At 47.2% G+C, this 21,936-nt stretch overlaps 2 protein-coding genes across 4 annotated transcripts; one reads left to right on the plus strand and one right to left on the minus strand.

Annotated features, from left to right (window-relative positions):
- The first annotated feature begins 162 nt into the window (after positions 1–162).
- Positions 163–21,291, plus strand: nfat5a (nuclear factor of activated T cells 5a). Of its 3 annotated transcripts, XM_056599758.1 has the most exons (13): positions 163–260; positions 349–492; positions 3,331–3,465; positions 9,042–9,672; positions 10,170–10,353; positions 10,469–10,659; positions 11,271–11,443; positions 13,131–13,265; positions 13,379–13,431; positions 13,507–13,639; positions 13,743–13,927; positions 14,167–16,648; positions 16,895–21,291. In XM_056599758.1, the coding sequence occupies exons 2-13, from the start codon at positions 420–422 to the stop codon at positions 17,254–17,256; spliced, it is 4,737 nt and encodes a 1,578-aa protein (XP_056455733.1). In that variant the 5' UTR covers positions 163–260; positions 349–419; the 3' UTR covers positions 17,257–21,291. The 3 variants fall into 3 exon arrangements, with proteins under 3 accessions (XP_056455733.1, XP_056455732.1, XP_056455735.1); XM_056599757.1 differs by having other exon boundaries at positions 163–492; XM_056599760.1 differs by having other exon boundaries at positions 163–492; positions 14,170–16,648.
- nudt7 (nudix (nucleoside diphosphate linked moiety X)-type motif 7) lies at positions 20,259–21,899 on the minus strand. The gene is made up of 3 exons (XM_056599762.1): positions 21,499–21,899; positions 21,261–21,422; positions 20,259–21,170 (listed from the first exon to the last, which is right to left on the minus strand). Exons 1-3 carry the CDS (start codon positions 21,649–21,651, stop codon positions 20,826–20,828), a joined length of 660 nt encoding a protein of 219 aa, XP_056455737.1. The 5' UTR covers positions 21,652–21,899; the 3' UTR covers positions 20,259–20,825.
- Between the last annotated feature and the right edge of the window lie 37 nt (positions 21,900–21,936).

A 21,936-nucleotide genomic window follows, 5' to 3' on the forward strand; every position in this document is an offset into this window, starting at 1 on the left:
AATATTGCGCCACTGAGATTGTTGCATGCATAACAGCTACACGTAGCTTTCATGAATCATATCGAAATAAAGAAACTGAAAACTTCCAGCATGCGCACATTAGCATACGTAGTGACGTGACGGAGCCCCACGAGAGTGGGCGGAGTCAGGGGGGGGGGCTACCGTCTCCGGGCAGTGTGTGTGTGTATGTGTGTGTGTATTCGTTTCATCGTAGCTGTGTCTTCTCAAAGGCAAACTAATCGTGAAACGTAGTAATAAAAGTATGTTTACGTCTTAAGTGTTTGGTCGGATTATCAAATCCTGTATATATTGTGAACCATTCCGCTTATTAAACGCAAATTTTTACAGACCAAGAGGAGCCTGGCTTCGTTTCTGATCTAGAGAGGGTGTACGTCCCCTCCCCTCGATGAAGCGTTGCTATGCCCTCTGATTTTATATCCCTCCTTACCTCGGATCTGGACCTTAATTCCCCTAAGTCTCTTTACTCAAAAGGTAAGATCTTACTGCATTAGTACTTCACGTTTACAACTAGTCCTGGTTTTGCATGTAGTGATGTGAATGTCAAGATAGCTCTCGTCAAGCTGCTAGCTAACACTACTTAGCCCTCTTTTCCTCTGCCATCCAATGTGGCTAACTAACTTGGCCAGCTAGCTCGGTTGGCTAGCTGAATGTGACATTTGCATAGATGAACTGCCTCAATGATGTCTTGGTGCCATACGTTTAGAAGGACAATGTCCTGGTCGACCTATTTCCTATTTAGAACAATTAAAACGGTCTACATGGTTGTAGTCCTCGTGTGTCTGTGCGCGTGTGAGTGTGTGCGTGTGCGTGACTGTCTGTGTGTTTATGTGTGTCCTTGTTGCCTATGGTTGTGAATGAACGTGCTATTTTGGTTAGTAGTGCATCTGTTGAAAGGGATTGGCCATTGGGTTTGGCCATGTCCAGATACTTCCGATCTTCAGTCATACCCACCTATCATAAACTACAAACAGCTGCTCTATTGCGCAATTTAGATTTATTGAGAGACGATTTAGTAACTTAGACCCGACCCAATACCTAGTACTTGTTGCTCTATGGTTATTTCCTCGTTTCAAGTAAGTGCAGCAGAACTTTGACCTACATATCTTCTATCATAACAGAGTATTCTAAACTATAGAATATAGCACCCAGACCATACAATACAACTTACAATCAACAATGCTGCCTCTAGTTGTTCTAGGTTACTGTCAATAAATAGGATTTGTTTACAAAAGGTTGCTTTGTTTTGTGTCAACTCCGATATTTAGTTAAGTAGTAAGTGATAGGCGTTGGGCATTGTTTATTTGTTAACCTTCATGTGTGAACTACAGAATGCACGCCCACATTCTATGCAGGGTATTCAGAGTTCACTTGCTACCTGACCAGTAGTGCATCGCTTCTGCTATTTATAGCCTGCTAATGAACAACCCTGGCATTGTTATTTGACCTTGCAACTCCTAATGCTCTCAATGGATCAGGTCAAACGCGTGTGCGTGTGTGTGTGTGTGTGTGTGTGTGTGTGTGTGTGTGTGTGTGTGTGTGTGTGTGTGTGTGTGTGTGTGTGTGTGTGTGTGTGTGTGTGTGTGTGTGTGTGTGTGTGTGTGTGATTATTTCCATTTGGTAATGGGAGATTGATATGCATGACTTGTTCCAAATAGGTTACTTTATGGTCTGGCTGCCTGAAGGGATTCTAATAAACTTTCTAATAATGGTATCAATCTGGCATCCTTATTCGATGGCATCTTCAGAGGCTCAAAGTGGGCCTGGCACTTGGCAACGCTTTAAGCATGTGTAATGTGAGGAGGGCATAGCAATGTGGTGAGGTAACTGGATTGTTCCAAGTGTAGGCTGTAGCCAGTGTTTCTCGACCACTGGGTAATAATAGCCCAATTTTGCAAAAATGTTGGAGAGGATGGTTCTTCAACCATTAAGGAGCTAGCTGCTTATTGTACTCTTGTAGTAATCCATTCTATTGTAAAATATATTGATACACTTCAATTAACTTCATTGCCGCCTCTCATATCTTAGATTGTTCAATTGAATTCAAACATTATGGTGAACTTATTATACACTCGCTAGAAGGGTTGAAATTGGTTTCAACAACCTGTAACATCATGACAAGCATTTCTTTGAACTCAAAATTACTCAGAAATACTAACAAGTAATCCTACCATGCTCAGCCATGTTTGCATCCCTATACTTCGAAACCGTGAACTCTTGACATCAATTTTGCAAAAGCATTCGTTAGTTATAAATCATCACTGGTATGACTCAAATGCCGGTAAATTATCACCCTGTGGTCTGAAGTATGTCTCCACGCTTTAAAGGATGTCAATGTGTGTGGACAGACACTGAGGTTACAAATGTGGTACCAATGTCAGAAGTGTACTGGCATGCTCTCCCTCTCAGAGCGTTCTCTGTACGGCCTTCAGAGAGGTCCAAGTGTCTCAGTCGGGCCTGATGTCACGTCGGGGCCTTAGTGGAGCCTGATGGGGTTCCCACACAAAGACGTTTTCTCCTCTCAGCAGACAAAGCACAAGGAACAGTAGACTTCTGATATGGGCATCGTTAGCTCATCAAGATTCCACAGAGAACCTATATTTATCCTACGCTATATTTATCCTTTGCCAAAGCTCTTCAGGTTTTTTCTCTATGTGGGTAAATTAATGGAGTGCAAATTGAACAATTGCTTGTTTGGTTGATCTTTCCAATCCGGCAGGTACAAAGACACAACTCTGAAGGGGTGTATTGGATCGTGGGTTTCTTAGCTTAGTAACTTTCTGTGGACTCCTCTTCTGGCAGCCATGTTTTGGTCAGAGAGGTGTGAGATCGTGTGTGTCTTCCGGACTTGTCGTTCTGCTGATGCTGAAGTATCGTATGACTGCTAGACTGCAACCCACGCTGGACACGGTCAACACAGATGAAATATCCATGTCGCCCTGTCGATGGGTCCTTGTTCCTTAGCAACCACCCTCCTAATGTGGCGCTTATCATGCATCAGTGGTGGTCTTTTCCAGTGTAGCCGTGGTGTTTGGTTATAGTCTACTGGGAATCCCACGTAATCAAGGATCTAGGCATGTTATGCTGGGTTTTATTTTACGCAGGCATGTGGAAGATGTAGTTACCCTGCGGGGTTTTCTTACCACCTGTCACCCTGCACTACATTCCAACAGCTTCCCTCTCTATGAATGTGAAAGCCTAGCCCAGGGAGGTGTGTCGCTTTGGTTTTGGGTTGTATTTTTGTTTGATTGTTTGCCTGTTTTGCCTTTCCCCCCCCCCCCCCCCGTGTGTCATTGCTGCGCCGGTCTATAGAGTCAGTGTATGACCTCCTCCCTAAAGAGCTGCAGCTTCAGCCCCCATCCGCCCAGCCCGACACGGCCGCCACGAGTCAAAAAAGTGGGGGAGGGGGAGAGGCGTGCCCGCCCCCTTCTGCAACCCTGGCATCAGGTGAGCTTCTGCATTTACGTCATTAACGCCATGATCTGGGATCAGTCTGGCATGGCCAAGGCCGTGACCCTACCTGCAGGGATCATAGCGGAGTCTAGATGGACTTCTCTCTCATTCTGATACCTTAGAAGAGTTGGCTGTGTGTATTCACTTAGGGATAGTTGTGTCTTGATATTGGGTTACTGTACATTCACACACCAAAAGCTGTAAAAGATGCAAAAATAGCAGAATAGCTCAAAACGCGACGCGGTCCAAAATATTTATGTGGCTCTTATCGCTCATCACGAGAACCATTTGAACGTTCTACCTTGTTCCTCAAAACATCCAGATCGGTTGTGGGGTCATTTACAGCTAAATCGCTGATAACTATTTGCATAAAGTTTAACTGTTTGCAACTCTCATTTCCAGCTATCGCTCAAGCGTTTTATCGCTCCTATCGCTTTATCTCGCTTGTCTAATAGTGAATGGGCGTTTATCGCTCGAAACGCTTTATAGCTTTTGGTGTGAACGTACAGTTAGAGATGTTTTTTTATCTTTGATAGTGGATTCGACACGTTTAGGTATAAGGTTTAACAGGGTACGGTTAGGTAAGAGGTTGTGGTCAGGAAAAGCTGGGTCAGCTCTGTGGGGAAGCAAGGCATCATGGGAATCGCCACCAGAAAAGTCCCATTAAGTTGCACCAGCATCAGTGACTAGGGGCAACTGCAACCAAACATCTACCAGTGAAAGGTGCCTTCTTAATCAGAATTTACTTCAAAGTTAAACCTTTTTTTTTCACCAAAATTATGGAAAGCGGCGTCCATAGAGTGGCGAAGTCACGCCCCTTCCGGTAGAGCCCATGGGACCTATGAGATCGAAACATATGAATGGGTTTCAATGGAGAGAAAGTAATTATTTTCTGGTCCCAGTCTTTATATGCCCCGGTTACACATATGTTGATTGTGGATTTAAATAATTTTTCATGTCAAGAGTTTGACCGTTTATTGTGCAATTGTTCATTTAAAGGCTGTAGAGAAAACACAATGAGAAAGACTACACGTCTCGTATGTGACGTCACGCTCCCTGCGACTGGCGTGGACAAGACCGACAATCTTCCAATCGGCATAACTGAAACTCTGCACGTGCCCCGACTTATAATGGTTTTCACCTCTTTCGATGCTTTTATCCTCCCCTTGGAAAAAGCGGTGAAGTGGGGCAGAGAGATCGCCATGTCTGTACCGGAGTTCCAAGTGCGGGTGTGGTGACGTTTATCATTCGCGTCAAGCGCAGCGAAGAGCTGTAGTTCACAATGCGGCCTCACACAAAACCTAACATTTTCAAACTTCGTCGCGATTTTTTTTTTCTTTGCATGAAAAATTATCATTTAAATCCACAAACAATTTATGTGTGATCCAGGGTATATAAAGACTGGGAGTGGGACCAGAAGATAATTACGTTCTCACCATTGAAACCCATTCATATTTTTCGATCTCATCGGTTCCATGGGCTCTACCGGAAGGGGCGTGACTTCGCCACTCTGGAGGCCAGAGAAAATGTTACACTGGTTACTTATATTTATATCTATTACTTACTCAGACTCTCTGTCGAGTCACTCTCGAAATAAACTACAAAGGGGCGAAAATGTGCGTGTCTACCCGGGTGTCATGTTTCCATCGGAGATCGGCTCACCGCTAGAGCTGATAAATACCAGTGACTATTGCAGAGTCATTTATCCTGGGAATATATGCCGATTGTAACCTTTCCCCCCCAAAGACAAAACCCAGATGTGAGTGGGTGTAAGTGGGTTTTTCTGTCTAGTGGGAAAGAGGCTCTGGTAATATATAACGAAGCTTTGGCTGTAAACGCTGTTAACTGGACGATGCAGCTTTGTGTTTTATTGAGGTCAGGGCCATGTAGTCTAATACTAAGCCTCTGTCTTTTGGGTCTATTCCAACGCGACGGCGGGCGGCATAAATGTTCTGATAATGATAAGTACATGCAATCAAAACGTCTTACAAAAAGTTACAGGGTTATCAGGACGACAATATCACCCCTGAGTTAATTGTTGCCTTGAAAACAAACCCTGGTGAGTTTTCCCCCCCACCGATAGTACGATTTGTTTGGGGTGGTGTGAACGCTCATTTAAACTGGTGCAGACATTACAAATGTACTCTTGTCCGCTTGAAACGGGGGGGGGGGGGCTCTGTCCACTTCCAAGTGAACTCTCAGAGTTTGCAGGAGAAGTCTCAGGAGAGTTGAGTTGGGTGGAAACGTCTGAGCGCTGGAGAAAGGAGAGTTGTTCTGTGTTGTACTGCAGAAAGTGAAGCTTAGGAAGGAACATTTCCTTCAACAATGAGAGACTTCTCGTTGAGCGAGACTTGGTTGGGCACAATAACAAACCGGCCGATTCAAGTGAATGGTAAAGATACAAGTAGTATTTCTGTGTAGGAATCCTTTCCACAATGTTCCACAAAGAAAATCTGAGCCTGTCAGTGTCCCAAACAAGCACTTTTAGAGGACGGACATTGACGAGGCGTTCTTGCCCTAAAGGATTACTTAGCAGCCTGTCTGTTGTGGATTAGAGCTGAAGCGCTCTCGCTCAATACTGGACCCAGTTCAAAAATAGTTGTCCGCCTTAGTCCCTTAAACCAACACGATCGTAAAATAGGTTGAAAATTCCTGATGGTCTCCTTCAGCGAGTAATATTTTAGTTTAGGTTTTCTTCTTGTGCACACACACACCATTTCAAATACACTTTAGACAGTGCTGCCTCTCCGTCATTGGCCGCTTTCTCTCCTCTCTCAATCTATTATCTGCTCTTATCTCTCTCTCATTCCTCCATCTAGTGCTTTCTTTTCTATCCATCATCTGTTACTGTCTCTTTTCTCTCCATTTTCTGTTGCTGTCTCTCTTTCTCTCTCCATCATCTGTTGCCTCTTTTTTCCCTCCATCTGCAGCTGTCTCTCTTCTCTCTCCATAATCTGCTGCTGTCTCTCTTGTCTCTCTCTTTCATCATCTGTGGCTGTCTCTCTCTTCTCTCTCTGATCACCTGCTGCTGTCTTTCTGATCTCTCTCCATCATCTACTGGTAAACTTAACTTTTCCCATAGCCGGTAGGAAGACAAGCTAAAAGTAAGACGTCCTGTCAAGAAACCAACATTTTTAGACAAAGGGTCTGAAAAGGTAAATTCCAAACGGTGTTGTAGACAATTAGTAATATATGTATTTTAAATCTTCTTCTGAAACCTTTACCATGTCGTTGTGAATGAGTTTATATTCAGAAGAAGATATCGGTAACAAAACGGGGAACACACAGGGAACTACCTACCTGACCTCCCTACTAACTACCCCTCACACAGGGAACTACCTACCTAACCTCCCTACCTACTAACTACCCCTCACACAGGGAACTACCTACCTAACCTCCCTACCTACTAACTACCCCTCACACAGGGAACTACCTACCTGACCTCCCTACCTACTAACTACCCCTCACACAGGGAACTACCTACCTGACCTCCCTACCTACTAACTACCCCTCACACAGGGAACTACCTACCTAACCTCCCTACCTACTAACTACCCCTCACACAGGGAACTACCTACCTAACCTCCCTACCTACTAACTACCCCTCACACAGGGAACTACCTACCTGACCTCCCTACTAACTACCCCTCACACAGGGAACTACCTACCTGACCTCCCTACCTACTACCCCTCACACAGGGAACTACCTACCTAACCTCCCTCCCTACTAACTACCCCTCACACAGGGAACTACCTACCTGACCTCCCTACCTACTAACTACCCCTCACACAGGGAACTCCCTACCTAACCTCCCTACCTACTAACTACCCCTCAAACAGGGAACTACCTACCTACCTGACCTCCCTACTAACTACCCCTCACACAGGGAACTACCTACCTAACCTCCCTACCTACTAACTACCCCTCAGCCGCTGAAAAAAAAAGAGTTCCCTACCTACCCATGACCTCAACTGACAACCAACAGGAACCAAATTATTATTTTTTTAGGCCTAACTACCCCTCACACTCTGGTATCCTGCCAGGAGCTGTGCAGCCTTCAGAGTTATTCATATCCAAATCTTTTACATTGATCCATTATTTATGAGCCTGCTTGATGCAATTGCGCTCTAAAGGGTTTGCTGCAGCTGGCTTAATGTGAGCTTGCTCAGTCGGTGTAAGATGTGTCATATTGAGCCACTCAGAGTTAGACTATCCGACTTCAAAGAACTCCACTCTGTCCACTCTAACCGGCTGCAACTGAGTATCGGGAACTAGCATAGCTCGACTGGCAGGGCCGCGTGTGTGGGAGGGGTTTTGAAGTTTCACTAGTACGATTCTTGTGAACAAAGAGCTAGGCAAATAGGAGATTTCATTGCTGAAATCGATCAGCTTTAATTACAGATCCAGGTTATTGTTAACCTAAAAGCTAGTTGGAATGTGACTCATTGTGAAAAAAAGATACCCATTCTAACTTCTAAAAGTCCTCAGAAATTACACTGCATAACATAACAGATCAATACATAGAGAAGTTGCCTCTAGCCATTGATAGAGAATCCCCATACAATTCAAAGAAATAAAATAAAAATTAAAGTATATTATTCTGTTCTTGGATCATGGTTAGGGGAAGGAAATAAATAATGACCGTGCAGGAACAAGTATTGAAAGGTATCTAGAGATAGTAGAGTAGATAGGCATTGAGGGAGAAGCCCAAACAGTTCACTTGAAGAGCTTGTTAATGCTACATATCCTGCCTCATTCAGCAGGTCCTAATGCATTGCTGGTCTAAAGCATGACAACCGTTATGTAGCCATTTCAGATGATCATGAACTATACACACTAATCAAAGTGTCAGTGAATAATCCACCTCAAAAGGTCTACCTTCGGTATTTTAACTTTTTTTTTTGATTGACAAAAGTTGAGTCTTGACTGATCAGCTCTCTTGTTGCTTATTGGCTGTCTCGTTTTTATTGCAGGAAGTTCCCCTGAGGCAGGGAGTGTCTGCATATAAAATGGTCTGCAGTTCACTGCTCCATAGGTCAGAGGCTTGTTTATTCTGTCTCCATGGCTACGCTTAGTCCCAACCAAATCTTCCAATTGGCATGCCAAAACTATTGTGTACTACTGAATGCAAATTACAGCAACTTCTGTAACCCTAGCAAATCCAAATTGGCGCCTTGTCACCAGCTTGCAGATCTGGCTGTACCAGAACGATTTGACCCGGCCTTATTTATTTATTTTGTCCGAGCAATGTGTATGTACGGATTATAGCCTGCTTTTGTTTTCTGTAAACAAAGCATGTCAGTGTCACATTGATTTTAAACCGTAGGAATCAAAACAATACGGGCGCTGTCACCCTTCTCCACTTTAACTTCAGACTGCCTGATCGTTGCTCGCCGGTCCTCGCATGCTCAGTGGGGGCTGATAACTGACAACAGACGCCTATTGAATTTAGAGTTGGGAAGAGTGGAAATCTGGACTAAATCTGCACCAATCAGCTGCTCAGATGGGCCAGCCAGCCTGCGCGTCGGCGGGCCTTCCCCCCTAACTCTGTGGCTCTCATACACTACAGATACCCTCTCTCCCACCGCGTCCACCCCCCCGTCCGTGGCCATGGGAGCCCCCTGCTCCGGCCCCTCCACCGCCGCCCCCGCCCCGGCCTCGGAACACCTCAAGGCCCCCCAGCACCTCCACCCCCCCGGCGTCGGGGATGGCTCCGGGGCGGACGTGTTTGGCGGCGCGGAGGGGCCCCAGGGGAGCTGCGGGACGGGCGGCGCCAGCGGGGCAGCCGGGGAGCCGGGGGCGGGCCCGCTGCCGCCGCCGCCGCCGCACCAGAACACGCCGTCCAAGCGGCGGCCCGTGCTGAGCATCTCCCCGCCGCCCGAGGACCTGCTGGACGACAGCCAGATGTCCAGCCAGGAGGAGGCGGGGGGCGCCGCGGGGCCGGGGGGGCCCGACTCGGAGCACAGCAGCAGCATGTGGGCCGACGACTCGGCCTCCAACTTCAGCCTGGTCAGCTCCAGCTCGTACAACGACAACACGGAGGTCCCCCGCAAGTCCAGGAAGCGCACCCCCCGCCAGCGGCCCGGGCCCAAGCCCGCGCTCCCCGAGGACAGCATGGACGTGTTCGACGCCGACAGCGCCATGGCCCCGCACTTTGTCCTCTCCCAGCTGGGCTCCGACAAGGCCGGCCCCAAGGCCAGGTGAATATTAGTTTAACCATTCCCCTCGACCGGTCTTATTGGAGGGCCACATGCGGGAGTTATCGGTGAAGCTCGTTCCCCCACTGAGGTGATGGACCTTAAGCCTTTTTAATTAATAATCGTATTACCTGTCCTAAACCCTTTTTGTAACTGTCAGGTGACGTGAGTATCAAATTCCGACCAATAAGATCACAGTTTTGGCCTCATCAAATTGGAAACCAAGCAATAGGAAGTAGGTTCTCCAATAAACAAGTAAAAAGGATCTAACGATCATAACGCATCAGGAAAAATACCAAGTGATAAAAAGAAAAGATAGAATTGTTTTAATCAATTACAATCTGGGTACTTTAATAAAATGCAATAAAATGTCACTTTGTATTTACTATCTGTCATCATTTGTTATATCAGAGCTTGTTATTGGGAGTTATTAGCTTTATATTCTGCTTGGGATACCATGTCTGAGGGTATTTAATCATGCACTGGTTGTTGCCATGCAGCTCTCTGGAAACGGTCTCTCTGGTGAAGGGGGGTCTCCTGTCAGGTCAGTACCCCCCCAAGATGGACGGCAAGGAGCTGAAGATCCTGGTGCAGCCGGAGACCCAGCACAGAGCTCGCTATCTGACCGAGGGCAGCCGGGGCTCCGTCAAAGACCGCACGCAGCAGAGCTTCCCCCAAGTCAAGGTCCGCCACCGCGCATGAGGAACACACTCAGGAGTCCGTAACAACCAATGACCCCCTCGACCGTTCAAGCCGTGACCCTCCCTCCGTGTCTCCTGTGTTCTCGTCGTCCCTCCAGCTGGACGGCGTGAGCGAGCCGGTGGTGCTGCAGGTGTTTGTGGCCAGCGACACCGGGAGAGTGAAGCCCCACGGGTTCTACCAGGCCTGCAAGGTGACGGGACGCAACACCACGGCCTGCAAGGAGACGGAGATCGAGGGGACCACGGTCATAGAGATCCCCCTGGAGCCCAGCGGGGACATGACGCTCGCGTAAGGACGCCTCTTATTGTGTTACGCCAGCAGCTGATCGGTCCCTTAGAGGAGCTCAGCTGGCCGTCGATTCGCTTGTTGCGTGCGAGGTCTATTTCTGCTCATGAAAACGTGTGGCTAGGGGCTTCCTGTGACTTATGTGTGGCTAAGTACTTTCCTGCTCAGTTGTAGGGCTGCTCGGTTATGGGAAAAATCATAATCACGATTATTTTGGTCAATATTGAAATCACGATTATTCAAAGATTATTTTGAGTTTGAAAACGTGTTGTACTTATTCAGCATGTCTCTCCCAAAAAAAACTTTGCAACTGAGAACATTGAAATTTCGCTTTAAGAAAATACAGAAAATGTTCAAAAAGAAAATGTTTCAATGTAAAATGATATACAGATATGTATCCAGCTGTTCTGCCCTTTCTATAAAACATAAAATGAAAAAAAATAATGAAAGAAAAATAATAATGAAAAAAATTGAAAAACTTGTTTATGTTAATTTTGTGATCGTTTGACGCTAAAAAATCGCGAAATTGGGTGTATTGGGTTCAGCAGGGTTCCTTCCAGCCGTAGTAATGTGGCCGTGCTCCCTGGTGACCCTCTGGCTCTCTGATCCCACAGAGTGGACTGCGTGGGGATCCTAAAGCTACGCAACGCAGACGTCGAGGCCCGTATCGGCGTGGCCGGCTCCAAGAAGAAGAGCACCCGGGCCCGGCTGGCCTTCAGGGTCAACATCCCCCAGGCCGACGGCTCGGTTCTGACGCTACAGACACCCTCCTCGCCCATCCTCTGCAGTGAGTAGCCCGTCGCTCTGGCTCAGCCAACCGACCGGCCAGCCGTTGTGAAACGGGGGTTATGACACAGTAGGGTTGGGCAATGGCGTCTGTCTTCATGTTGCCAGATCGTGGTTTTCGTCGGATCAGTGGTTCCCAGACTGTAGGCCTACCACTGAATGTCTTCACCTCATATTGAAATGGTAGACAATAGGTAAATACACATGCAGTGGCAGGTAGGGCTTTGACTCCGAACTTCGTTATTCGAATATCATTAGAATATCAAAAAATAAATCAAAATTCGAACGAATGTTAGGCAGTCCTTAATATTGGAACCTGTTATGGGCAGGCCAAGAGGGAGAGACGCCGGAGAACCCGACGCAGTCTATTCATAATATTGTAACGACCACGGAAGAGGCAGTGAATGAAGTATTGATTATACAGCGATTTATTAGAAACCTAATGAACCGTTGGAACGCGCAAGACCGGTAACCATAGCAACGCCGGTAAACAAACCTCGCGAAGCCCAATCCGGGTCTTACTGAAGGCATTTAATGGTCAAAATATTATTAATAAATATTCAAATATTAATATTAATAAACAAACAAACTTTGAATATGATTTTTGGGCAAAAGTCAAAGCCCTACTACAAAAAGGCCCAAACAGCTGGTGATAATGTGGATGGGGCTAGCCCAGCACCATTATCTGTGGTCAGAACTATTAAACTGTAAAGAACTATGAATGAACTATGAAATCATAATCACGATTATTTTGGTCAATATTGAAATCACGATTATTCAAAGATTATTTTGAGTTTGAAAACATGTAGTATTTATTCAGCATGTCTCTCCCAAAAAAAACTTTGGAACTGAGAACATTGAAATTTCAATATTCTCAGTTACAAAAAAATAAATCAAAATACATTGTGGTTACTGCTAAGCATTCCAAGTTGGAAAGATATTGGATATTAAACAGATATTTCCGGCGCCCACTCTGAAAGGATATTCATGTGGAAGTGATACAGATTATACATTAAACTACTCGTATGGAATGCAGATCAAAGTTTTGGTGAACTGGCGTATTGAGAACAGAGACACAGGGTGGATGTTGACTTTGAAAAGAGACAGCAACTGGTCACCCCGCTGATAAACAAGGCTCAGCAAGTGGATATAGTGCTCTACCAGGAATATCTCTAAGTGCAGAGGAGGTGGGATTCTAACATCTGAGTTCTGATAATACCTTATAGACCAAGCACACGTAGACTCCGTCTGGACCAAGTGCAGTGTCTCCTGCCCATGCATCCAATAGAAGATATCTAAAAAAAAGACTTTCACCACTCAGCGATTGGACTGCTTTGGCTGCTTGCTTATTCCAATGTCGCCCAGGAGGGTAAACTGATACATTTTTAGATATCTTCCACTGGCTGGTGGGTGAACGGTGAAACTACAGGCTGGAGCACTGGGTCTTACTACTGCCTCCGGACAATTCAATTAAATCCAATATACAGTTGGATTGCCTTTAACACAGCAACAAGAGCTGCATTTGAATGTTTGTTATATAAATAAATGGTTTCATATTATCATTATTCTTTTTATTGCTGTTGCTTGTGATTTAGTTTGAGACAAATGACAAATTACAAATTTAGCATAGAGATAAAAAATCGCCTTTTGCGTGACTGTAACTATAATTGATTTGTCTGCGTGTGCAGCCCAGCCAGCTGGTGTCCCAGAGATCCTGAAGAAAAGCCTCCATAGCAGCTCTGCGACAGGAGGACAGGAAGTCTTCATCATTGGGAAGAACTTCCTCAAAGGAACCAAAGTCATTTTCCAGGAAAACATTTCAGGTACTTTAATCAGGCTGGAGAACCTCTGTTTCAGAATTTCTGCATTTCTGTGTTTTTTTTGGGGGGGGGGATACAAATTTTGCATGGATGCTCATAATATGTGTCTCTCGCAGATGACACATCGTGGAAAGCCGAAGCTAAGATTGACATGGACCTCTTCCATCAGGTACATGCAAAGAGTTGACTGTGTGCATGGTGTCAACCTCAGGAACGTGTTTCTAACTCTCCTTCTGTGCCTCAGAATCATTTGATCGTGACGGTCCCTCCGTACCACAACCTGTCCATCACCTCTCCCACCACCGTGGGGATCTTCATCATGACCAACGCGGGTCGTTCCCATGACGCCCAGACGTTCACCTACACTCCAGAGTCTGGTATGACCTTGCCGCTATCTGGTAGACATCGATGTTCGGTGTGTTACAATTGGCCCACATATTGACCCGTACTTCTGTTGGTTTCTTTTTTTTAAACCCACAGTGGATAGCAAAAAGCTCCTGGCAATCAAAACAGAGGGGACTTTGAAGGCCAACGCATGTCTGTTCGAAGGACATCTCAAATCGATGACACCTGAACAGACAGAAACTTCTGGGCAACCTTCGAAACCCCAGGAGATCACACCGATGGAAGTCACGAGCAACCCCACTCAGACTGACGTGTTCAAGGTATTAAAGCGTTGATTCCATCCGGCGCGGGTGAACTAAATGTCCGTATTCAGCATCGAGGACTGTTTATAACTCGACTGCTATTATGGGAATTGGTTAGCCTAGCGATTGTTGTTCTATGAACATCCTTTCTGTACCGACAGCGATATATTGATGCACTTCTTATGACAAATGTACTTATTGTAAGTCGCTTTGGATAAAAGCGTCAATGCCCTAAATGTAAATGTATTTGTCACCAGCAGGCGTCCACTGAAACCCTAATCTCAGTGCAGAAGAACCTGGAGCTCAGTTCCAGCTCCCTCCCCTCGGGGGAGTCTTTCCCCGGCCCCATGCCCCTGCAGCCGGAGGACGTGGAGCTCCCCCAGGCCCTGCCGGTGTTCTCCAGCCTGGAGCCGCTCGGCGGTATACAGAAGCAAGACGTCTCCCCCACGGCCTCCTACCCCGTGTCGGCAGACACCACCCTCCCTCCCGTACCCCCGGAGGTGCCGCAGCAGTTTCTCCGAGACCCCCAGGAGAGCGTCTCTCCAGAGGCCCCGGCCGCCGCCCACGGGGTCGTCGTCGTGGCCCTTCCCCAGATGCCGCCGCCCTCTCAGCCCCAGCCCCAGCAGGCGTCCCTCTTCCCCCAGGAAGGCGTGGCCCAGCTGGAGAGGGCCGTCATGGAGCTGCAGGCTGAGGGCGGCAGCTCCCTCCAGCAGGTGTTCGAGGCGGCCGTGGCCCAGCAGCAGCTGAACTCGGTGCTGTACAGCCCAACGCCGTCGGCGGAGTCTCTGCAGCAACACGTCCAGGAGAACATGAACAGCCTCTGTCTCGGTAACACGGAGAACCCCCTCGCAACGCAGCAGCACCTAGAGATACAGCAGCAGCGACAGCATCAGCAGCAGCAGCAGCAGCAAATGCAGTTTCAACAGCAGCAGCAGCATCAACAACAACTGCAACAACAACAACAACAACAAATGATTGGCAATCTGCAGATTCAGCAGCAGCTGCTGTTGCAACCCCAGGACCAGTTGCAGCAGCAGCAGATCATCGAGAACATGCAACAGCAGCAGCAAGTCCTCGGCAACATACAACTCCAGGAGCAGCAGCAGCAACAAAACCAAATACTGAGCAACTTACAGCAGCAGCATCAACTGCAGCAAGAGCAACAGAACCAAGCCCTGGGCGGTCTACAGCATCAGCAACAGAACCAGGCTCTGAATGGTCTACAACAGCAGCAGCAGAACCATGCCCTGGGCAGTCTACAACCCAACCAAGCTTTGGGTGTGCTGCAACAGCACCAGGCGTTGAACAGTCTCCAGCACCAACATCAACAGACCCACTCCCTGAGCAGTCTGCAGCAGCACCATCAACAACAGAACCAGGCTCTGGGCGCCCTGCAGCAACAACAGAACCAAGCTCTGAATGTGCTACAACAGCAGCAACAGAACCAAGCTCTGAACGCGCTGCAGCAGCAACAGCAGCAGCAACAGAACCAAGTTCTGAGCAGCATACAGCAGCAGCAACAGAACCAAGTTCTGAGCAGCATACAGCAGCAGCAACAGAAACAAGTCCTGAACATCATACAGCAGCAGCAGCAACAGAACCAAGCGCTGAGCTCCCTGCAGCAGCAGCAGAACCAGGCCCTGCAGCAGCAGCAGCTGCAGGAGCAGCAGGACCTGGAGATCTACAAGAATCAGTTCCAGCCCCAGATCCACTGCCCGCAGCCGCTGGCCTCGTCCCAGGCCACGCAGGCGGTGTCCCTGCTGCAGCAGGCCGGCGAGCTGCTCACCATCCAGACAAGCTTCCCCCAGCCGCCGGCGGCCCACACGTCGCCCCCGCACCAGCTCTTCCAGTCCCCCGGCCCCCTCCCCGAGAGCCAGAGCCCCCAGCAGCAGGTCCAGGCCGCCCTGCTCCCCAGCGCCCTGGCCGTTCTGACGGGCGTCAGCCTCAGCCCCGAGCGGCAGTCCCCCGGCTCCACGCTCTTCCTGTCCGCCAGCCCCCAGCAGCCCCCCCAGCAGCAGACGGGCCTGGCCTTCCTGTCCTCCATGGAGACGTCTGCCAGCGAGCCGCAGTCCATCGGCCTGTTCCCGAACCCCCAGCAGCAGAGCATGCCCATGGAGCAGCAGCAGCCGCAGCAGGGGGTCCCCAGCGGCCCGCAGGGCTCCCTGTTCCAGGTCCTCCCCGGCCAGGCCGCCCCCCTCCCCCAGAGCCAGCCTCAGTCCACCGGCCTGCTGCTGTGCACCACCGACCTCAGCCCCCAGGCCATCCCCCCGGCGCTGCTCTTCAGCACCCAGAGCCCGGACGCCCCCGCCCTGGGCGGCTTGGGGGTCCGGGTCGGGATGCCCCAGCAGCAGGACGCGGCGGAGCCCATGTCCTTCCAGGACCAGAGCTCCCTCGGCGGCGGCGGCAGCCCTACGTCGGGCGGTGCCCGGCGGCGGGGCCTCTACCAGGAGCAGCAGCCCATGCAGGTGGCGCCCTGCCCGGGCGGGGTCCCCGGCGGCCAGACCGTGGAGCTGTTCCTGCCTCAGGCGTCCATCTCCGGCCTGCCGAGCTCCATGGACACCCGGGAGCTGAGGACGCAGGCCACGGCGTCCGGCGCCACCATCTTCGTGGTCCAGGGCGGGGTGGGGGTGGTGGGCGCGCCCGGGCAGCAGCCAGTCGATCACTTCTTCCAGTCGTCGGTGGGCGGGAACGCGCCGGCCCAGGGCCAGCCCAAGGTCTTTGTGTTCGGGATCCAGAACGGTAAGGTGATCCCTTTGGGCTGCGGCCCTTGCTGCATGTAGCCACGTAATTCCCCTTTTGATTAGGATCAGGCGAGGGCTTTATTGAAAGCAGACGTCCTTGATGTTGAAGTGGACCGATCCTTTTGAGATACATATTGTGATAATGTCAATCCAAATCAACTTGAATTGAATCGTCCTTTTGCCCCTCCAGGGCTGGTTCCGTAGCCTGAGTTGTGGTTGGTCAAAGCTCTCTTGTGTTCCTCAGACCCCTCCCAGCTGCTCAGCCCCTCCGGACCCGGCCTGGTGGCCCAGAGCCAGCCCCAGAACCTGCAGCCTCTCCTGGACGCCCCCATGGCCCAGACGGCCTCCTCCAGGCAGGCGCCCATGCACAGCGGATTAGTGGGCCCTCTGCAGACGAACCTTCAGGAACAGATGGCCAGTGCCATGCAGACAGGTACACAGTCGGCCCTGCAGTCCAGTTTACAGGCTTTGGAAACCACCTTGCCAACCCCGATGCAGACCGGCCTGGGGACGCAGCTCCAGGGGGGCCTGCAGAACACTCTGCCGGCCTCTGCCAACATGGAGAAGATCGAGGACCTTCTGGATAGCCTGCAGAAGCAGTTATGACTACTGGGATCCAATGGCCCCCGCGTGCCTGCGTGCATGTTTGGGCGGGAATGCGCAACGTGGATTCCAGTGCATAACCTCTTCAGGCCTAACAATACAGGAGATCTGGCCTTTCCCTGTCAACAGCCCTCCGAATATTTCAATCATTCTGGAGAATTGAAACGCCCCACCTACTTTTTCCAGAAACACTCATTGTGAGGTTGTGTGAATCCCATTTTGGTGATCATTGTTATTGATTACCGTGCAAAACGATTTTTTTGTTCGGGAGTGTAATGAGGAGGTATTATCCCTCCGCGGGATCATGGGGGGGCCAGTGATACCTACTGCCTCCACTGGTCTCACATGGGCTGTGTGTGTGTGTGTGTCTGTGTGTGTATCTGTGTCTGTGTCTCTGTGTGTGTGTGAGCGGTAAATCATGGGCCCCTAAAAGAGGTCAGGAAAGTTGGAATGGAAGAACGTGGGACAGGAATATATTGATAAGATGGGAACCGTTGTGAGAAAGGGAACGATAACTGTCCGACAGTGGATCAGATTGCACATGCGCAGAGGAAAGATGCGTTCAATGTGTTTGTGAGCGTTAGACTGAAAGGCCATGTTTCTGGCGCCATCTAGTGTTTCGTAGTTACGTTGTTCATTGCTGGGTTAACCAAAGCTCTTTTCTTTTTGTACGGTTTAGGTTTGTTTTGTTTGTTGTCAAATAACCATTCATTTATGTGTGACTTTTATAAGAGTTGGCAACTTTTACAAAATCAATGTGAATTGAAAGAAACTTTACATTAGTGAAAATTAATATGTGTGGTTTTATAAACATTTTATCTCAAGCACTTTATAACCTCTTTTTGTCTAACCAGCTGATGTGCGTGTCCATCCACAGCTATCTATGGAACTAGATGTTTTGTACTTGGACGTGTTTGTTTAAAATAGAAAAAGTGTAACGCATTTGTCATTGAGAAAGTTAATATTTTAAACATCTTTGAGCATTTCTACATTGTCGTGTTATTATATACTTTTGTCCTGGTAAACATTGTATAGAATATTCACTGCTCAATTCTTCCATATTCAGTCATAAGTCAATGGAAAGACAGCGATGTTAACCATTCCCATGAAGAGAACTGTCATTTTTAAGAGTGTGTTATAGCGAGAGGAGGGGACAGGCCCTTGAGCTTTAATCGCTGACCGAAAATATGAAATGTCTAGATTATGATTGGGTTGCCGTTAACCGTTTACTGTACAATCGAGTTCTAGTTTTACGATGTGTTTGCTATTTAATTTGTCGGTTAGTTTTCTCTGAGGTGGTACGTTGTGCAGTTGGGTGCCATGCAGAGCTGGAGTCGGGGCGACCCATTGAACTAAACTTCTGTTACATAGGGGGGTGCCATTTGATTCGGCCTATGGTGCTATGAAACTTGACAAAAAGCACTTGTGATTTGATTATTAATACTCAATTCATTATACTCATATCACTCGTACAGATGTTGGAAAGGTCAGACAGAAGCATATAGCATACCAAAGCACCTGTGTCATTGTGTTCTTTTACTCATACTTATCCAGTTAGTTTCATGAAGTTTACTTATATACAGTTAAGTTATGCAGCTTGTTCATGATTCATTATTCAGTGTTGTCATCATTGTCATTGTTGTACCTAGATAAAGTGTATAAGGTACTTTTGTTTTGCAGTTAATTTGGTCACCATGACTCATTTCTTTCAATTGGAGAAATTCCAAATGCATTACCCGGTTCGTTTTGCAAAGTAATGCTACTTTACTTTTCATATCAAAGCAGTCTGATTATAATGAGCCAATTTTGTTGACCTAATCAGCCACCTAGAGAAATGAGTTAATGTATGCATTTGTTTACATCTTTGTATGCACACCATTATTGTCAAACAGATGTCCATTGTGATCCATTTTGAAGTATCTTTTATAGAATTTCATACTCATGAATACAGAGTATTTTTGTACTCCAAATTTTTGTAGTTTATGCTTATAGCATAGAATATCATAAATATGTTAGCCTTAAATCAGGCACAATTAATTTTGAAATTGCAACAGTCAATCAGATTGACCTATTGAGCAAATATCTTGGAACATAATTCTATCACTGCTCATGATTGACTATACCCAGCTTTTATAACATGACCATACTTTGATTTGACTAATTTCCTGTTGTTGGGGTCATGTTATAGGAATACACAAATGGCACTTTGACTCCCATTAACTGTACAGCAGATTTCAGTGGTGAAGCTTCCAAGCATTCCATTCTTTTAAGGAGGCGGGACTTAAAAACAGTCAATGATAATGCAAGAGGTGGAAGAACAACGATTCTTAAAGCCATATGACAACACAGAAAGCCAACCTGTGTCTTCAGTTTAGTGAATGTAAATTTACCTCATGCACTGGCTAAACCTCATGCTCCATTTATCGTTGGACCAATTACATTCTAGAGCCCCTACCACACACAGACGCACACACACAAACATACTCTCCCTACACAAATTGGTTAAAGGATGACAATAAATGTTTAATATCCAAAAGATTTAAATGTGATACATACTGCAGGGGGGGCAACTGTGATGCTTTCAACATAACTGTGCCTTGATAACTCTTTTCCACCACTCGTTCATCTCGTTACCTAACTGGCTTTGTCTACTTGTATTAAGGCGTCGCACTTCCTGTGCGACGCCCAACATCCACATCAACCATTCTGTTGCTATCGTTAATCGCTTTCTCCATAAAACTCAATTGCAAAATATCTGTGATGACGAGCATCAAACTGCTGTGCAGCTTTTCCATTCTAACGTTGTGTTGTTAACCTTTTAGTTTTTCTTGCCTCTTGAGATTTGTACATTTGAAGTGAAAGGGAAGCGACCGCTGAGATTGTTACGGTGAGGATCTGACGCTCAACATTGATGTTGCTGTGAAATGATTGACTTGAAAACGAGGAGGAGCAATCGGAATAAAATAAAACATTGATTGCCAATAATAACTGCTCTCCCCCCCCCCCCCCCCACACCCCGTTTGCTTTGTAGTTCATGTTATTTTAACAGTCAAATATATCGTACCCGTTCCGTGTAGTTTCAGCTTTCGTATCTAGCCTTCCGGCCCAGCAATAGGAGTAAAGGTCAACCTTAGTGTTATAAAACATCCTAATTAACATGTTATTTGCCTTTGTCTGGTCGTTTGTATACCCTTCTGTTTATATCTGTAATCTCGCTGCTACATTAAATGACTGAATACAGATTTCAACTGTCTGGTGTTTTATAATATCTGGGCTGGGGAATATTTGCAATAGGTAGGTCCTATGTGGTAGCCAGGTACTTTGTATTCAAGCAAACATATGCATATTACTGGATTACTGGATACATATAAAAAATAGTCAGTTACTTTAATGACCAAAGTACAAAGGTCAGTGGAATTTGCTTTTGGTAGGCAAGCTAGTCTCAACCATAGTGTTGTAATACCTCAGTCATGAGAAAAATATCCAACAGCTTTACAGACAAACATTAACAATAATGATATAAAATGAGGCCTAAATACGGTCTTTTAGCACCATTACAGCCATCAAGGATATTATAATTTACTCATTGTTCTATTTATTCTGCTATTTATACGGTCTGCAAATGATCCGCTTCCAAGATCAATGTCAAACTCCGGCCATTTACCGAGAGCAAGAACAGCAACTATTATCGCAAAAGCGGCCGTCAACCCATAGATCCGATACTGACGACCTGAGTCCGAGTCAAGAAACTGGAAACTGTGAAGAAACATCCCAGGGGCGCCAAACATCGAGTGGTCCTTCTTCTGGACGAACAGTTTCAGGGGGACTGCGAACACCTCACTGACCTCGGCCGGGTTGGGACGTGGAAGAAATGACCCATCTATGAATCCCACGACCGCAGTGACCAAGAGTCCTCCCTGTAGTTTTGTAAAGGTATGGCGGTAAGTAAGATAAGGGGAATACGGAGACCAACCAAGCTATGAAATGCAAAATCTGAATAGTAGTACCTTGCTAACTATAGGATCGAGTAGTCTGCAGACTACCTCCACCTGATCAGGTGGTATGCCTATCTCCTCCTCCGCCTCTCTCAAGGCTGTGTGGATCTCGTCTGTATCCTGAGGGTCGCTCTTCCCTCCTGGGAAACACACCTCACCAGCATTGGTCCTCAACTGCAGCACAATTAAAATATGTCAACGACGTGAATAGATATTATTTACCGATACAGGACGCAAGGATTCAAGTTACCTGTTCAGAACGAAGGGTCAATAACACATACAACTCTCCATTTTTTACGAACAGCGGGATCAACACTGACGCTTTGGGACGTACAGGTGGTTCTGATGACTCGCTTCCGACTTGACCCTTCAGATTGTCAATGGCCCGTTGTTTTATGTCCATGATGAAGGTTATAGATCACAGACCATTGACATTATAAAATGCTGAGACGGCAGAAAAATAAGACAATGGATACTGACAGGCCCCCGTAGATAAACAAACTAACCAAACACTTCCTTCTTCTTCTCGTCAATGCAGATGTAAAAACCAACCACACGTTATTGCTGCCTCTCGCAGTAGGATTGGCGAACTTCACCTTAAAAAGTTATGTAGTTATTTGCTATTTCCACAGTTGTACACTACCCACACACACCTAACACACGCAAAAAGTTTCGTATAAAAGTATTT

This window comes from Gadus chalcogrammus, chromosome 9, assembly GCF_026213295.1.
Source record: "Gadus chalcogrammus isolate NIFS_2021 chromosome 9, NIFS_Gcha_1.0, whole genome shotgun sequence".
Taxonomy (NCBI): domain Eukaryota; kingdom Metazoa; phylum Chordata; class Actinopteri; order Gadiformes; family Gadidae; genus Gadus; species Gadus chalcogrammus.